Below are 17552 nucleotides of genomic sequence, written 5' to 3' on the forward strand. Positions count from 1 at the left end.
GGAAATATAGCACTGAGATTACTGACATGTGATTAGGGAAACGGAAAGGTACATGAAGGTGAACATGAAATTGAGGAACATCCCATTAGCTGTTCATTTCAGATAATGGGGAGTTCGCTGTATGTAATACCCATAACTAAGGAAGTACTGCATGAATTGAAGTATATTCATATAAGTAAGAGAAAACTTGGGAATGAGGATTAAGATTGCATCCAGTACCACGGTACTTGGCTTACTATATATGTTAGGAATAATATGGAGTAAATTTCATAACTTTAAATTAACTGTGTCTCTTTCAGATACATAGCAATGGCGCATAAGAAAGGAACAAAAATCGTTATTCAGAAGAGAAGTGCCCACAATCAAGTAAAAGTTGTGACTAAAATGAAGAAAAAATCCCAGAATGGTGGAAGTGGAAGATACATGATTGTGGATACTGCGGAGAGAGTTCAGCATAGTAGGCATTGTAAAAAGAACAACAAAGCAAAGTCTAAGAAACAAAGCATAGCAGCCCATGAATCTCTTACAGACCAACTTCTTCGTCCCCCCAGAACATTTTGTCGGTTACCTCGCATTGCAGAAAGTTTGTTAGTAAAACATCTGAAACATAATGGTGTTTGTGTTGAAACAGGCAACCACTTTAGCTCCAAGAATTACAGGACAGATGACAGTGATACAGACAATAGCACCACATCTAGTAGCGATGATGAAAATCCAAGTTGTGCCAGAATCACTGAAAATGATAGTTTCACCCGAGGGTCAGAAATATTTGGTAATTTACCTGTTGTTGCAGAAGATATGTTGGTGAGGCGATTGGAAAAGAAAGGCATTACTAGTAAACTAGATGACCAACTGTTTCATCATTCCAGACAAGTAAATCTTCCTTTAGCAGCAAAGAAGGTTTTGTTAAAGCATTTAAAAAATCATAAGACTGAAGAAAGTTACCTAGTTAAAAACAAAAAATATGTATTGTACATGCCATATGTAGAATATTGGTTAAATGAAGTTAATACAAAAAAACAGACTTTGGAAGAATTTGAAAGGGAAGTTATAGTTGAATTCCCATCTTCATTTCGGTGGTTGATAACAGAATGTGCAAGGATGCTTCAAATGTCAGTCCAAGAATTGTATTATGAACTTACGAATGTTGAAGCGATGCACTGTTATTTGCTTAGGCCACAGGTTGAATCACTGAGTGAAGACTTCAAGAAAAATGTAGAACTGTATTGGTAACACGCAGCTCTTGTTGTTTATGGCAGTGTACTGTGAGAAGAGTTGAAGAGCTCATGGCTGTGAGCCCGAAGAGTACTGTTTTCTGGGTTATGTTGTGGACATGTTCTGTGATGACACAGAAACAGGGAAGTAGCATTATACATTTAAAATTATTTCCATAGAATGAATGACTGAATAAAATGTGAAGGTATTTGATGTATTTTTGTATCCACATTTTTTGGGAACCACTCTCTATAAGAATATTGAAATCTATATTTTTATGTGAACATTTGTTAGTGTCTCATAAGGTACAAAGGTGCAGAATTTTCTGCTTTGTATTTATGTATATTTTTACTGATACATATAATGTTATTTCTGTCACTCAAGTTGCTGTTTCATTAAAAATCTGAAGTTTGCATGGTGGTTAAAGGCAATATATTTTTTTTATGATCTGTCACATTGATAAATGTTGAAATCTAATATTAACGGAGTCCCTGCCTCCGTTGTCATTCCCCAACGATGTCTGCAATCAGAGACAAAAGTAGACTCCAAATATCAGACTTTATACTCTCATCAACGTTGCATAATTTCAGCCAGAACCGTGCTAGACAATATATTGAAATCTGAAATATGACAAATTATGCACTTGCATCTGCAATGTCTCCTTGTGGAATATATTGATAGTATAGCTCCCTACAAGGAACAGAGTCCTTGGAAAGCTTGTGTTCACTCCTTTGGTAAGGAATTTCCCCGCCTTTCATGAAACTCAAATGTTCGATACTGTGTTGACAAGGTAGGGTCTGAGGCAGCTGAATCCAGTCCATATCCTCACATCCTTTTAAAATCCTGCCCTCATCTTCCTTGTCTTTGTGACCCTAAATAATCCAAATAATACTAATTATGAAGCCATTTGTGTAAGTTTGTTCTTCATACTTTCTCTCTCCCAGATATTGCTCATGCTTCATTCTCAAACACTGTACTGAGAGGTAAGAGAGGCTAAAGTGTTGCACATGTAAATAAGCTGGCAATTTTACAGTTAGGTTTACTTCAAAGATTGAAAATCTGAATAAATTATTAGATAACTGAAAAATGTTGCATGTTCCTGTATGAAGGTTGCTCGTCATTGAAGTGCATAGAAAGGACCTTACAAATTTTTTAAAGTCTACACAGTGTAAAACTAAAATAGAACACTCACTGATTGGAACAGGACTTACATAGGTTAAAATGCAAATAATTCAGTTATTTAAGCGAGCACTAGAAACAAAATAGAGGAATGGAAAATTTGAAGGTTTTGCCATAAACAGAAGGCAAGGAAGTGGACTTTGCAAATGGAGTTAAGTGTTGGTAATCTTGGTTCTCCTGCGTACTTGGTATTTTGGGATTTGATTTGAACTACCCAGTAGAGAAGAGAAGCTAGTTTTTCCTCAGTTTTCCACCTTTCCGGGAGCTGAAGGCTTTATTACCATGTTCACAAAAGACCGTGGCTTGAATTACAGACATCAAAGAAACCACACTGTTGGTGCAAAGGGTAGAATACTTCTCAGGAATACTCCCTTAAGCTAGAACTTACACAGCGACATCGGTTGTACGGAAAGATGTCGTATGATTTTTTTGCTGTACAACCTTTTCATACTAGAGCGACTTTATCCGCACCGAATCACAGTTTTGATGAATGAACGATGGACTTGCTATGTGGTATTTTCACTGACGCTGAAAAGAAAAATGGAGGAAGCAGAAAATATTGCACTGGGTGCATCCAATCAATGAAAGGCGAGATGAAATTGTGGGTTCATCCGACTGTCATACAGTAGTTGTCGCATGTCATCACGTATGAAAACTAAGACTACACTTTATATTCTACTACTTGAGACTACATGAACCGTACAGACGTACAACCAATGTCACTGTGTGTGTGTTCCTAGCCTTAGTCTGAAGTCAGCTTCTTGTCAAAAAGCTTGTCATCAGAAATGAGTCCCTGGTAATGAAACTGTCAGTGTGCAACCACTACATCTGGTGCGAGCAAGAACCAGTACCTTTTTCAAGATATCAGGTCATGGCAGTATTACATCACATACTTGCACATCTCTCCCCAAAATTAGGTTTGTTTAGATTTATGTTTGAGTTTCATTTTCAAATTTGGTAATGCTATCCATTTACTATTCACTTACATTGATTATCCTTCCAACCATAATACCCACAGTCAGCTTGAAGTTATCTGAAGCTTTGTTGTTTTAATGTATTCAAAAAGAAACATAAATTTTGTAAGTGGGATATGTGTTTCATGCATGAAAGAATAAAAGATAAAGGGCTGTTTGTGAAATTTGCTGTGTACAAACTGGTACTGAAAGAAATTCCTTATAACTTCAGTTATAATGCATGTTAGTACATACCAGAAAAGGTGGTGATATGAGGTGTAACTAATCGTAAGTTCCAAAATTTTTCATAGATGGCAGGATTTAGTTATCTACTCTATCAACAGATGTCGTAAACGTTTCTCTTAGCGTCACATTTTGTCGTCACAACAAGGGAGCAGTTTCTTCTGCTGTTTTACCGCAGAATGCGCGGGACTTTGATCCGAGGTGGTCATTCGTGTGGAAACCTCGTGCAAACATCTAACCTACATTAGAATAACAATGTTTATATGAAGAACACAGCGATTAGAATATTGGTTTGTGTAATCGATGTTTCCATTATGTGATATCTGTGTCGTTTATGTCACGTTTGTATTAGTAATGCGGTGTGTTTATTACACAAAACGGAATAGTTTACATTAACAACCTGTTGTCATTTGACTGTGGTTCAAAACGAGTTAAATAGTGCGTTTGAACGTCAAGAGCTTGTTGAAAATATTTTGTTAATATAATTTTATTTACAGATTTATTTGTTCTTTGAGCTGAAATTTAAGTGTGAATGATATTTTAACATTAGAACATATACTGCAAAGAGTTTTGAATTTAAGTGTCGTGAAGACTACAGCTGCAAGTTGACAAATCGCCTGCATTTCGGTACGTTTATATCATAATTACAAATAATTTTATTTGAGGTGGTCCTGGAGGAAAAGAAGCTATTGTTTACCTGTCTGCATATTGAAATAATGTTGGGTAATCTTAATCGAAAACTGCCTTCCATATTCACTGTTTAGATGATAGATAAGAAAGTTCAGTTACTCGGAGCGTGGATGGATACATACTTTACAAGTCGTATTAAAATACTTAAGTATACAAATACCATGTGGCATGCTATCATAAAGTACCCCATGTTATCCGGACGCATTAGAACGATTCTGTAGCGGGCCCCATTCGCCTTATCCATGCCAACTTTTAAGGTGGATTGTTGTAAATAAAAGTAGTAAATACGTGGATTGGAAACTGGAGAGATTGCATATCTGTCTGACTAACGCGCCTATAATATTTGCTTATATACGACCTTAGTTTCCCTATGAGGAACAAAATATTGATGGAAAAGACTGTTAATACTAATATCTGAAACTCATTGTCCGCTGACTGGATTGAATTTCATAATGTGTCGTATTTTTCTAACCCCTGAGTTTGAACTGTCTACAGTATAATGTCAGGTGACTGATATCGGAAGTGTTTTAAAGGGACGGAGGAACCCCGAGTAATTAGCAGGGCTGAGGGCTACTAGGAAGGGGGGGGGCATGTTTGTATATAAATGATGCGACCTTTCGCACACTTTCTATAGTTCTATGATCAAGAAATATGGGTATTCTCGTTTAATGAAGCATATACAAGGCTTTTGATTATATCCTTTTATCGAATATAGTTTTGAGACACTGTCCACGTACTTTTTCTCCAAGATACGTTTCCGCTACGTGTGAGACATGATTTCAGGCATGTTCTTCTTAAGTAAGACAAAGTTAACACGGGTTCACTTAATTTATAATTAGAGTTGAAGTTCTTATGCTGCTATGGAAAGTATTGTCTTCTGTGATATAACACAGTGTAGCCGACGTTTCGGGGTAACATGATGCTTGCTTCTTCTTTCAACAAGTATTTCTGATGCTGTTATCATAAGTATCTAACACACTACACCGTGTCAAATCCCAGAAGACAGTATTTTCTTTTCTGTAATTTAAAATATATGCCTATGAACTCCAGGAGTGATTATTTTGCATATTTATATATCCCTGAAAGTGAAACGACGCTTCATCAGAAAATAATGTCAACTGCAGATCCATTTCACCTTCGACGACAGACTGTAGAAACCACCGCAAATTGAACCCTGCTAGCTGGATCGCGTGGCTGCAAGGCGTGCGTCGATTGCTGTTGCTTTATAGGATCCAAGCTTCTGCAGTTGTTGCCGTTCTTGCACTAGACACTCCAATCTCTTGAGCTAGACGTTTCAGTGGTTTTCTAGGCTCATGTTCAAGTCTGGCCTCTAGGTCATCCAGCTTCTCCTCAGTCAGCACTCGGCATTGTGTTAGTGTTACTTGTCTATTAAGAGTCCCGTTGTCCTAAATTTATTCACCGAATTATGAATTGTTTGCCTGCTGACAACTCTTTCATCACGAAATTTTCAACGACGTTTTCTAGCAGATCCGTGTTTCACATAGGTGTCTTAGAGAAATATACGTTGCTCTAAACTTTAGAACAAAGTGTATTTCTGTAAGGGTCTAAACAATACCACGCCATGACGCACCACACTGTTCACTAATTGTAACTGAGAACAAAATGGCTAATGGAGCTGATAATCGCTGCCTACTGCTGACAAATCATAAACTCCGACTCAAGAACCGCACTGCTCGCCGTGAAATATATGCCTCAAGCTGTCCACAACTTAATTACTTTCTTTAATTACTCACGTTAACGGCCATCAGACATGTTGATTCGTAGGCGAAATTCATATTAGCCGTGCGGCTAGCGGCAGATCTATCGCCGTGACGCGCAGGGCCGTGAACCTGTCAACAAAATAAAAAAAAAACCTCTGTAGTAGTGATAGTAATATAAATGCGAAAATTTCATCATGTGGTGAACAAGGTGACAGCTCTGGTAAAGAAGAAAATGTCAATGACAACAGTAGCATGCAGCATGGCATATGGGCAAAGTCAGGTGTTAAGCGACCACGTTTTCAATTTACTGGCGAGCCTAGTATAAACGTTGATTTAAAAGACCCCCCCCCCCGCCAGCAACCCCCTGGAATATTTTGAGTTGTTTTGTACACAAGAAATTGCGGAAGTAATAGCCAGAGAAAAAAATTGATATGCCAAAATTTTTTTTAGAAAACACACCTAATCTGAAACCAATATCTAGGACCCATCATTGGAATGAAACGAACAGAAATTAAATAATGAATTTCCTGGCACGCTTTCTGTTACAATAACTTCACCAGAGACCGGATAATAAGAGCAAATTTTCTCCGGGGAAAATTCTGAAAACACCCCTATTTTTGGACCTGTTCAGTGAGATGATATTTCAAATTCTGCTTAAGTTTGTTCATTTTGTGACAATGAAAATGGTCAACGTCGTGAAACAAGATACAAGTGCGAAAAATACGTAATGGTAGTCCTGTGTGCTACAACATTCTTCCAACGTTAGCAAATGGCGGCCGACTTCTAGAGCCGAGAAAGGGATTAGAGGTTCAGCATGTACCTAAGAAGTGTCTGAATGTACGAATTTAGTGGCTAGAAAGCATACTGTAGGCTGGTATTGAAAACTACGCCGTAATTATAAAGACCTTCACAGCATGTGCCACTGGATTTACAACAGTTATTCCGGTGGTATAATTGTTTTAGTGGTGATTTCATAATCTGTAGAAGATAACGCTTTTGCAGTCGATGTTTGGGAGAATAAATAGTTTTATTTCAGAGTTCATTCATCCACTGTAGACTTGAACGTGTGAAGGATGTGCAAATTCAGCCCACACTGCTATAAGAAGCTGCTGTTTTCAGTGAGGCAGTCAGAGCTGTAGTAGGTCATAGTAAAATGTCACAACAATCAAACATAGTTTGTGTCGTTTTATGAGCGAGCTTGTATGATTGTGTTTCATCTCATCATGAATAGGGAACTTAAATATATGTCAGAGTCAATAATGCCGTACTTTTTTAGAATAATGCCAGAAGTACGGAATTTTACTAAAATATATATATATAAACTTAAATGTCAATGAAAATGTCGATATATGAACTCTGATAATTGGTCTTTCTGAGACTTTTTGTTTCATAATTTTATAACGACGTATGATTGAGATACTAACTTATTGAGCTGTGCCCTTCTTGAGAAGAAGCCAATTCTGCAGCTACTGAAGAATTTCCCAGAATTTTATGGAACCCGAAGGTTCATTATCGTGTTCACAAGAGCCCTCCCCTGGTCCCTAACCTGAGCCAGATCAATCCAATCCATACCATCTCAACCCCTCTCTAAGATCCATTTTAATATTGTCCACCCACCTACGCCTTCGTCTTCCCAGTGGTCTCTTTCCTTCTGGTTTTCCCACCAATATCCTATATGCATTCCTCTTCTCTCCCATTCGTACTACCTGCTCTGCCCACCTCATCCTCCTTGACTTGATCATTCTAATTATACTTGGAGAATAGTAGAGATATTGAATTAAAAAAGGAAGTAACAAATTTAATTGTAACGTTCCGCTTGTTGTACATACAAAACATCGCAAGCGACGTACGCGTCGGTCAGTTTGCCGAGGGACGCTAGATCGATCGGTTGTAACCTTGCACAAAACAAACGGGATTGACGTAGTAAATAAAACGAGAGCTGTCGTGGCATTGCCCCGTTTTCCAGCGACTCAAACCTTAATGTCACTACAGTCTGCCCACCAAAACTGGTACTGGAAGGAAACATGTTTAACCACATCCACGTTGATGTCCTTGATTTAATTCACTGCCACATGATGCCTAGCAGCCGCTTTGGTATTAATGACGCCACGTTTTGCTCAGCAAAGTATATTCCTGTTTTGTTTGGTTCTCAAAGCAGCGTACGCGTTGCTACGTATCATTAACCCTTCAAAGTGTGACTCTGATCTATTCTTTCTTATTGCTAGTGGGGTGGGACTAAGTCCCTTGTACTGCGGCCACTTCTGGCCTATTGTACCAGCCCCAGATGATAGGTGAGGGTGATTATGGAGCAATTGGTGGAATGAAGATTGAAAGGGAAACCGAAGTGCTCGGAGAAAATCTGGCCCAGCGCCACTTTGTCCACCACAAAACCCACTTGACCAAGCTCGGGATCGAAGCCGGGCCGCCGTGGTGGGAAGCCAGCGACTAACCGTTTGAGCTATGGCGCGGCCTTGACACTGATCTAAATAATATTCTAAAATTGATTCCTCACAGATGACATGCTGTGTCATAACTAGAAAGACCAGATGGTAATAATACTTCAGGAAGAAGAAATCGCCTTTTATTCGGAGAATCACAAACACATAAGTAAGGGGGGGTAGTAAAGGTATCCCTGTAACAAGCCGTGGAGGCCCATAGCGTTGTGAGACGTTGAGGTCCCCACATTTTCTAGACAGTCGGCTCATAGATGACGGTAAGGTTGTTAGCCTTACAGATACAGTATTTGTGCAGAATGCAGAATTTCCTGGAGTGAAATCAGGTGGCATTCATTCATCAGTTAATCTGTCAAGACGACAGGCCCACAGTCTCTTCCAAAACAGTTCCTCCACTTGATGCGATCTAGAGCTTTCTCCTTCAAATGAAAATATCCTCTTCTGTCCCCAAGGTCATCCAGCATCTTCTTACGTCTTCTTCGTCGTCTTCTGGTCACTTCTATCCGCCCCTCTATCTTTCCTTCAATAACTTCTTTTAGAAGGCAGTTTCTGCGTAAAACATGACCAATCCAATTAGCCTTCCGTTTTCTTATTTCGTGTAGGATATTCCTCTGCTCACTGACTCTAAATAACACTTCTTTATTTAGGTGGCATATACGATTAAAATTATTCTGTAAAAAAATGTTAAGTTATCCCTATGCTTAAATCATTAAGCAAGTGGCCTCCGTAGTCTAGAAGTAACGTTCCCACCTCATGACTCGTGGTACGCGGGTTCAAATACCCGGCGGAGGTCGTCGAATTTTTAAGGACGGAAAAATTCAGGGAACAAGTCCTCCGGGAGGGACTTTAAGCCGTGTGTCCCGTGTCATAACTTTACGGCACGTAAAAGAACCTCATATCTCCAAAGGAGATCACTGAGCCAAATTCCAGGAGATTTCCCGCCCAACAATAGTCTCTAAGGTCTCTGATAGATAGGGGAAGCATTATAGACACCGCTAAGCAAGTGGAGGCAGAACTCGCTTGCTCGGCGGGCCTGATGGTACGCACCATTATCGGTAGGGTATAGGGACTGGTAGAATATCATACAGGGAAGCACAATGGACCAATACTTGTCTAAGTGCATGGGGAAACCCACCTTCTCCAATAACTTACTAACTAACTAACTCATTAAGCACTACGCCATGAAGACATAAGGGGTGTGGATGTATATATCCACATTTTCTTGATCTCTGCACTAGTTGGAGGTGAGTGGTCAGCTTCACCCCTCGGTCGCTTTACCCCTAGGAAAGAGCCCCCGGTACCCATTGTATAGTAGGTAGACCCCAGAGCCGGTCTGGACGACATGGAGAAGTGAAAATTCTTGATCCTACCGGGACTCGAACTCCGACTTCTCGAACGTCCAGCCTGTAGCCAGTTGCTATACCGACTGTGTTATCCCTTTAAAACACTGTGGTAACTATGTATAACACCGTGGCAACTATAAGCAATCTAACATGTATTTTAACATTAAGAATCTCTGCATCCTGTTCCACAAACTCAATTTATGTGTTTTGTATAATTCTCAGAAAAAATGTCCATTATTTCCCTAAGCAGCAATAAGCAGTTGGTCTTTGTAACGGAAATGCAGTGTGGGTTTCCTGTGAGAAGGGAATTGAATTTTTAAACATTGTTGGGAAGAAGTTTGTGTCTTGAAATGTTAAAGTGTGAACCGAGCGGTCTTTGTAACGCCGAGATGTGGTGTGCTTTTCTTGGGGGTAAGAACGTTCCTCACACACGTAAACTAGATTTATTCTTCACATCTGTAATGAAGATCCTATTGTATTTATTTGTGGTTTATTTATCCGGTCTAGAAAACCGAAATTAACGTCCGTGGGAATTCCTTGCGCTGACAACGTGACTCAGCCAAAGTTGGCACTAACTTCACCGACAAGCGGCGGCGGCTCGGTCGGTATAGTTCGCTTTCGGACTACAGGTCACGGAGTTTTTTTTAATGGTTTATTTAACGAAGTAGTGAGTGGCTCAGTCTATACAGCGTCGAATTATTGGATGATAAATTAACGGTGAATTGTAAGAATTTGAAAGGTCGTGGCCTAATCTGGGTGACTGCCCCAACAGTTTACTGGAAGGACTGAACAAAACCACAAAAAGCCTCAAGTTAGGATAGCCGCTTTCTGGGCCGAGATTTGAACCCAGGGACTCCCGACTACGAAACGTACTAATATTGAGTTATAATTTTTATCGTACTTTCATAAATTTCCCTGACCAACTGCCATCATATGGGGTCAATACACCGGCAAATCACTTGCAGGTCAACCTAACGACCAGGAAAATAATGGTTACTTCAGAGTACGTTGTAAATGTTATGAAAATAATTCACGTCAGACAGTCGGTAATCTTGCTATTGTATAATTCTCCTCATACGTTCTAATGTCTGTAAATGTGACGTCGTGGTGATTGTTCTTGCAGTCCGACCTTTTGTCTAAGTTCCACACAAGAGAAGTGGGACTTAGCGAGCAACTGTTGCATCTGTTTTGCGGGATAGAGGGTGACACACTGTACCTAAAGACGTGGGTTTGATTATTAATATAATAGAATAGCCATTTGACCTGGAATTTCCAGGACAGTAGCTAGATTGTTTTTTTCTTTTGACGGTTTTTATGATGTTCAGTCGTCCCAGAATTTAATTTATAGATATGAATATTTTACGCGTTCTTCATACAGAGCGCATAAAATAATTGCACATAGGGACGGTGTATATGTCAGTCTGAAACTAATCAACTCATTTATAATTAAATTTTATGTTAGTGGCCTTAATTGAAAATTTTCAGAGAAATTCAATTTTTGTTCGTATCGGTCCAGTGGGAGCCTCGACGTCTCACAACCTAATGGTCCTTCACGGCCTGTTAACAGGGGTACTTTTATCCTTTTTTACTTTATCGGTCCAGTATAAAATGGTAGTAAAGCATTTGTACAAGTAAACCACTGTAATACACTCGTCCAAGTAGCCCTACCGGCTGTGTAAAAAAGATTACGAAACTGAAGACGAGGCCAGGGCCCAACAAAGGGCTGTAGAGCCGTTGATGAATGAAACGACTGTAAGAAAGTGAGACACTTACAGAAAATCCCCAGTAACACGTGTTCCAAGTTTCGTAACTGAGCGCATATGGTTGGTTAGAGAGATGCATGTATATTTGGCAAAGTTAATACTGCGAAGGTAAGATTTAAAATGTCCACTTAAAAAGCACCAGAAAAATATTGTTATTTGCTATGATTTCTCTGCTGTATTAATTATAAATTATATGGTAACTTATGAATTATCTGTAGTTGGTATCTATAAAAAATATATATTCAGTAAAGCGTTAAGAGCAGTTCGTACAAGAGAAGAGAATTAAACTTAAATCGTCCAACCTGTTTTATTTATCACAATTTAAAATGCGTTCACTTAGACCACTAATGCTAAATTTAGTTAATATCCGTTGAGTAGTTTTGGGTGGAATACGCTACCTTCCCAAAAGTGAACTCATTTTATGTTGTCTGTACTGAGAACGCATATAAACGATTGCATGAAGGGGCCCGAAGTGAACCCACATTAAAAAATGTATCATTGATTGGTGGTTTAGCGCCCAGACCTTCCATGTGCAGGATAAGATAGAGTGAGCCTAGAAGCAGTTACGTACTCGAGATGAAAAGTATTACATAAACATTACAAAGTTACGCACTATATATGATCGTCACAGAGAAATATATTATGTAGCAAAACAACATGCAGGCCTAATTAAGATAGTAGCAAATGAGGTTAGACTCCATATGTTCTTAGATTTGTCTCACATTTTGTTCCACTATAAATGCACTGTACATCGAACTTTAGTCGGACCCTAGAGACCTTTCGAACATGGTAATGAAGGGGCTTCATATGAGGCTCGAATAGCTGACCTGCAGTCTAAGTCAACTGCTTAACAACTTTTATTCCGAGTCAACGTATGCGTTCCCCACTCGGAAGGACAAACGTCAGTTGAAAGCTTAGAAAAACAAAGTTTTGACGAAGATAAGAGATAAGAGAAAACCGCGTAATAAGGAGCTCATAATTTATTTGTACTCTTCATGTAAGGCTTTTGAGGTATATTTGTCCCTGTGCTCAACTAATTAAGCACTACGCCAGGCATGTCCAACGCGTCGATCGCGGGACGATTTGTGGTCGATATCATAGGCCTATAAGGAAATTATACGTGAAAAGCATGTAAATTCACTTGTAATCTAATACGATTTTATTCATATTTTGAAGGGAAAATACGTGTTAAAGTAGTCTTTACTTTCAATGTATGTTGCTTTTACAACAAACATCATGTGTCGTGTTCTTTTTACCAATATTTTTGCTTAAAGCAAGGTACGACGATAGGAGGGGATGTTAGGTCACTGGCAGTTTTGACACTAAAAAAGTCGATCACAACTTCTTTGAAATTGTCCTACCGAATGTCTAAGATTTAGTAAACCGAAGTGAAACTGAGAGTTTCATGGAGGTAGGCCAAGGCCCAAATTGAGGCTATAGCGACATAGAAAATAAAAATAATTTGCAGTTGACAGAACATCTTCAAATAAGGTTAGAAATAAAACAAAATGGATTATACCAACTAAATTTAAACAGAGAAGCGGCTGTATTGGGTATCGATTAGACCTCTGAGTGCGCAATTCCGTAAGTTAGAGTCATTAATGCCACTATTAAGGGACGCCCACACGTGTATTGCAGCAGAAAATGGTGGCTATGTCATCAGTCAGAGGTGAAACGTGTACGGATCGGAGACGAGCATGGGCTGTCCTCTGAAGAATAGCATAATCAGCTAAGCATGGCTTAGAGAATCCATAAGAATCCTTAAGCACGCGGAGATCGCTCGAACCGAAATGACACAGCTTTGAAACTGCTGCGTAGATAAACTTCTAATCGACATACTATTCATAACCAAGCTGCTAATAAAGTTCCATGAAATGTGACCTAGTTCTAAGTTTTCCAAATACGAGACGAGCGAACAGGCGCCATGACAGCGGGTAGAAGTGCCTCACGGTATGGACACACCAAAGCGAAATAGCTAAACGTCTCTTTGTTTGTGTCCTTATTGATCAACTTGTTCTTTATTTTCTTTTATCTCATTCTTTACTGTATTTTCCTTCTAATTTTTCTCGTTCTTCATGCATCCCCTTTATTTCGTTTTCTTTTTTATTTTTCTGTTTATTTCGTCTTTCCTTCTTTTCTTATATTTCGTTCTCTCGTTTTATTTAATTCCTTTTATTTTCTACACATTTTTTTTTCTTCGTAATCTCATTCTCTCTATTGTGTCATTTATCTTTCTTACTTTCTTTTTATGTTATGCATTTCTTTTTTCTACTGTTCTCTCTCTTTGGCCCTTTCCCTTTCTGTGCATCCTTTTCTTTCTCTTTTTTACTTCATTATTTCATCTTCCCTTACTTTCACTTGCTTTTCTTCCTTTATTTGTTTCCTTTATATATATTTTCTTTATTTCTTCCTCTATTTCTTTGTTATCTCCTTTCTTTCCCATCTTTTATTCTTTTTTCTTTACCTTTCTTATTCCCTTCCAGTTCTTTCTCTCGTTCAGTATTTCATTCTCCCTTTTTTATCTTTTTCATTTCTTTGTTTCTCTCTTGGTCCTTTTTCCTTTTTTGTTTCTCTCATTTGTTATTATTAATTTCTCTGTCTGTCTTTTCGTCGCTTTTTCGGTTCTCTTTGTAGTTTCTATTGACTTAACATACAAATTGAGAACTGGGCAACTCGCATTGGACCAGCGCGATCATCCCTGGACAGATGGCATTTCCTTGCTTTCTGCTGTACCAATCCAAATGCAATTCCCCCTCCCACCATGCCCTTAGAGACTATTTGAATGCGAATGTTGTAAACACAATGTAACAACATATAAACAAATTTCTCAATTGCTGGAGAGTGTTCAGGGATTCTTGACTTTGCCACTAGCGTGAAGAAATAAACAAGTGTATTACATCGTCCTGTGTGAAGAATTGCCCGTGAGATTTGCATGAACACAGTCGATTGAAAGAATTATATTTTTCTTCTTTTACGTCCCCTAACTTTACAGGAGTGTATAAAGGGTTTAGCATGAACTGGAACGCCGAAACTAAATTTACTTTCTTGCCTGCATGTATTTCTCTTTTATTTTCTCTGGCGCTTTGCCATTACGTGTATCGGTCTCTTTCACTTTGCACGCTATATTTGAGAACCTTAATGACGGTGCAAGTTTCTGTTAGTTTGAGCTTTTATTTTGTGAAAAGGATCGAGGTATAGGGCAAGGACCTTGCACAGGAATAGCAGGGTGTATGAAATCACAGATAAGTCCGAAAAGATCCCCTTACATTTCGCTTAAGCAACACTTCAATTGTTTGTATCGGAAATACAGTGTATTTTCTTGGGGTTAAATTGATTTCGACTTATAAGTATTTTTTTTTAGGTTTGCCTTATTTTTCTTGCGCTTGAAACGTTACGTAAAGCCCTGTCTGCTCAGAGCTGAGCCGTCAGCCCAATTGCAGTTCCGCACAGCTCAGCTCTGAGCACGTTGTCGCAATACTGGCATTTTAAAGGACGAGGGAAGTTAGTGGGACGGTTAGTATGTTATCACCTTTAAACGAAGAAATAAAATATTAAATGAATTCGTGGTATCGCTACAACGAGGTTAACTCCCAATTTATAGAGCCCCCAAGGGAATATGCAGCACGCATTTTGGGAGTAGGGGGAAATTGTAAAGGAAACTATGTAAAAACTCACGAAGCTCCCCCCACAAAACAGAGTATAGGCGTAAAAGTTACCACACAGAAAACATTTTCATCAACTTAATTAAATCAAAATTCTATATCTTTAACCCTAAATAAAATTTGGAACCATTTCAACTTCGAAGGAAAAATATGTGAATGTCGGAGTGGAAGTAGGAACTGAATTTTTAAACATATTTAACAGTAAAGTACTTGAGTTGCCGCACCATAGCTCAAGAGGTTAGTCGCTGGCTTCCCACCGCGGCGGCCCGGGTTCGATCCCTGGGTCTGGTCAAGTTGAATTTGTGGTGGACAAAGTGGCGCTGGGGCAGGGTTTCTCCGAGTACTTCGGTTTCTCCTGCCAATCTTCATTCCACAAATTGCTCCACAATCACCCTCGCCTATCATCTGGGGCTGGTACAATAGGCCAGATGTGGCCTCAGTACAAGGGGCTTAGTCCCAATCCGCTAGCATTAAAAAAAATTAAAGTAATGAAGCTTAAACTTGAAAGCCAAACTAAAAAAAAAAAATATATCCTCCATAGTACATGAACTAGGTACACCATCGTGACTCTAAAGTAAGTAGTGACTCTTCTTACGCACAACATATAATGTTTTTACGACCATAACTCGGCAGCAATAACCTCGTTTGTGGGAATAGATTGCACCACGTGAAAGTGAGATTGGTACTAGAGCACAAGAGGCTTGTATTGTGCATCCTAGTTCCTTAACACCCATTGTACCTTGAAATGTGTAGCTTATAAAACAAAACAAAAAAATCCGTGGTTTTAGTCCGCAAGCGAACTATACCGACCGAGCAACCGCCGCTTGTCCGCGAAGTTAGTGCCAACTTCGGCAGATAGAGGGTGTCACGTGGTCAACGCAGCGAATTCCCACGCCCGTTAATCTCGAGTTTCTAAACCGGAGCCCCTATTTACTTGAAATAGCTTCTCAATTATCCTCACGACGCTGAGTTGAACCCGTTCTAGATCCACTACTTCCAAGAAAATCTGGTAGCACCGGGAATCGAACCCGGCCCTATGAATCTGTAGCCAGGAAGTGTGTAGCTGGCCCAACCTGTCACCGGGGAACATAAATATAGGGACCTGGTCCTCCAGTTCTCATGACCTCGCTCTGTAAAAACGGTGCTGCCGAAACCAAAGAAGTGAAAACCAGGTGCAATCTGGCAGGATCTTCTAAAAAGGCTGTTGCTCAAAAACGGATATTTTTCCAGTGATGATGAAGATGATAATGATTATGATGATGGATACTCTTAAAATACAGAGAGGCATTGGTCCAGCAGTTTTGAAATGTAGTACTTAGGAGCCAAAAGAGCATAATGATAACACTGCTAAATGGCGTGTTGCATGTGACCAGCAGCTGATCGCATGAAGAGTCGTCAATGTATGCAAATGTTCGTGTTTTTGGCTGTGATATTTCAGTAAATGTCATTAACATATAAGAGGTTCATCAGACCGTCTGTTGACATTTCGATTATTACAGAAATATTTGATTACGTAACGAAACATCATATTTACAGAAGAACATGAACATAAAACGTTCGTTAACTTGGCAGTTAAATTTACCTCCTGTTCATGAATACACTAGTTCAATAAAACAAATAGAACAATCCGGTGTGACCTCATTTTACTGGAACAGAGTTTACACTCTCACCCTCATTTAGATACGGTGATTCATTGGGTACATAATAACAAAATAGACACTTCTATATCGATTGTAATAGTCGGTTACTGACAGAAAGCAATTAGTCATTACCGCATTTACAGGTTAGTGCTCACCCAGTTTTACAATAGTAGCCGAAGAGGACAATAGCTTCTACAAATTGGTGAATGAGAGATGCAAATACTTCATTATTACATTCTGATAGGAACTGGTTTTCAACTTAAAGTCTTTCAGAAATGAAAGACATGTATATTAAGCGTTATCTTTTGATATAAAGCGCAAACAAATGAGCTCATATTATGTAGGGCTGTCCTTAGGCATATTTTGTCTCCAAACTTAGGGATGTATTATTCTGATTATATCTGGGGCGGGGTCTACATCAAAATTTATCAGACGAATTAAACTTTAGCCAACCTCGACGAAAAATAAATGTATCACTCACTCATGAAGCAGTTCCCAGCGAACAAGCATGTTTTTACGGCGAGGAGTTGTCAGCCCGACGCCTATCCCCCAAGCTAGAGAACTACTATCCTACCAGTTTTATATGATCTCCATCCCTTCACTTCTGTAACTGATTTAACGACACTTTTAGCAAATCAAAATATAGCGTCAGTTGGTTTAATGAGAGTGAATAATGAACTGAATAGCATG

General features: G+C 39.1%; 2 protein-coding genes and 1 long non-coding RNA gene across 8 annotated transcripts in view; 2 read left to right on the forward strand and 1 right to left on the reverse strand.

Annotated features, from left to right (window-relative positions):
* The window catches only part of LOC111873057 (TATA box-binding protein-associated factor RNA polymerase I subunit B), a 16134-nt gene extending 14536 nt beyond the window's left edge, over positions 1–1598 (forward strand). For all 3 annotated transcript variants that reach the window (XM_023867435.2, XM_023867436.2, XM_033754928.1), the window contains one exon: positions 300–1598. In XM_023867435.2, the coding sequence (XP_023723203.1) occupies positions 300–1233 (934 nt within the window). In that variant the 3' untranslated portion in view covers positions 1234–1598. The remainder of the gene's footprint in view (positions 1–299) is intronic.
* Positions 1–3733, reverse strand: part of LOC117282986 — a 16478-nt gene extending 12745 nt beyond the window's left edge. The window contains exon 1 of the long non-coding RNA XR_004513968.1: positions 3603–3733. This is a non-coding gene — a long non-coding RNA (uncharacterized LOC117282986). The remainder of the gene's footprint in view (positions 1–3602) is intronic.
* A 51-nt stretch (positions 3734–3784) lies between these two features.
* Positions 3785–17552, forward strand: part of LOC111873048 (protein phosphatase PP2A 55 kDa regulatory subunit) — a 143786-nt gene continuing 130018 nt past the window's right edge. For 3 of the 4 annotated variants that reach the window (XM_023867412.2, XM_023867414.2, XM_023867415.2), the window contains exon 1: positions 3798–4217. The gene's annotated coding sequence lies outside the window, so the exon portion shown is untranslated. Of the gene's footprint in view, positions 4218–17552 lie in introns of all 4 variants that reach the window. The other variant, XM_023867413.2, reaches the window with a different exon arrangement.

This window comes from Cryptotermes secundus, unplaced genomic scaffold (assembly GCF_002891405.2).
Source record: "Cryptotermes secundus unplaced genomic scaffold, Csec_1.0 scaffold4, whole genome shotgun sequence".
Classification (NCBI taxonomy): Eukaryota; Metazoa; Arthropoda; class Insecta; order Blattodea; family Kalotermitidae; genus Cryptotermes; species Cryptotermes secundus.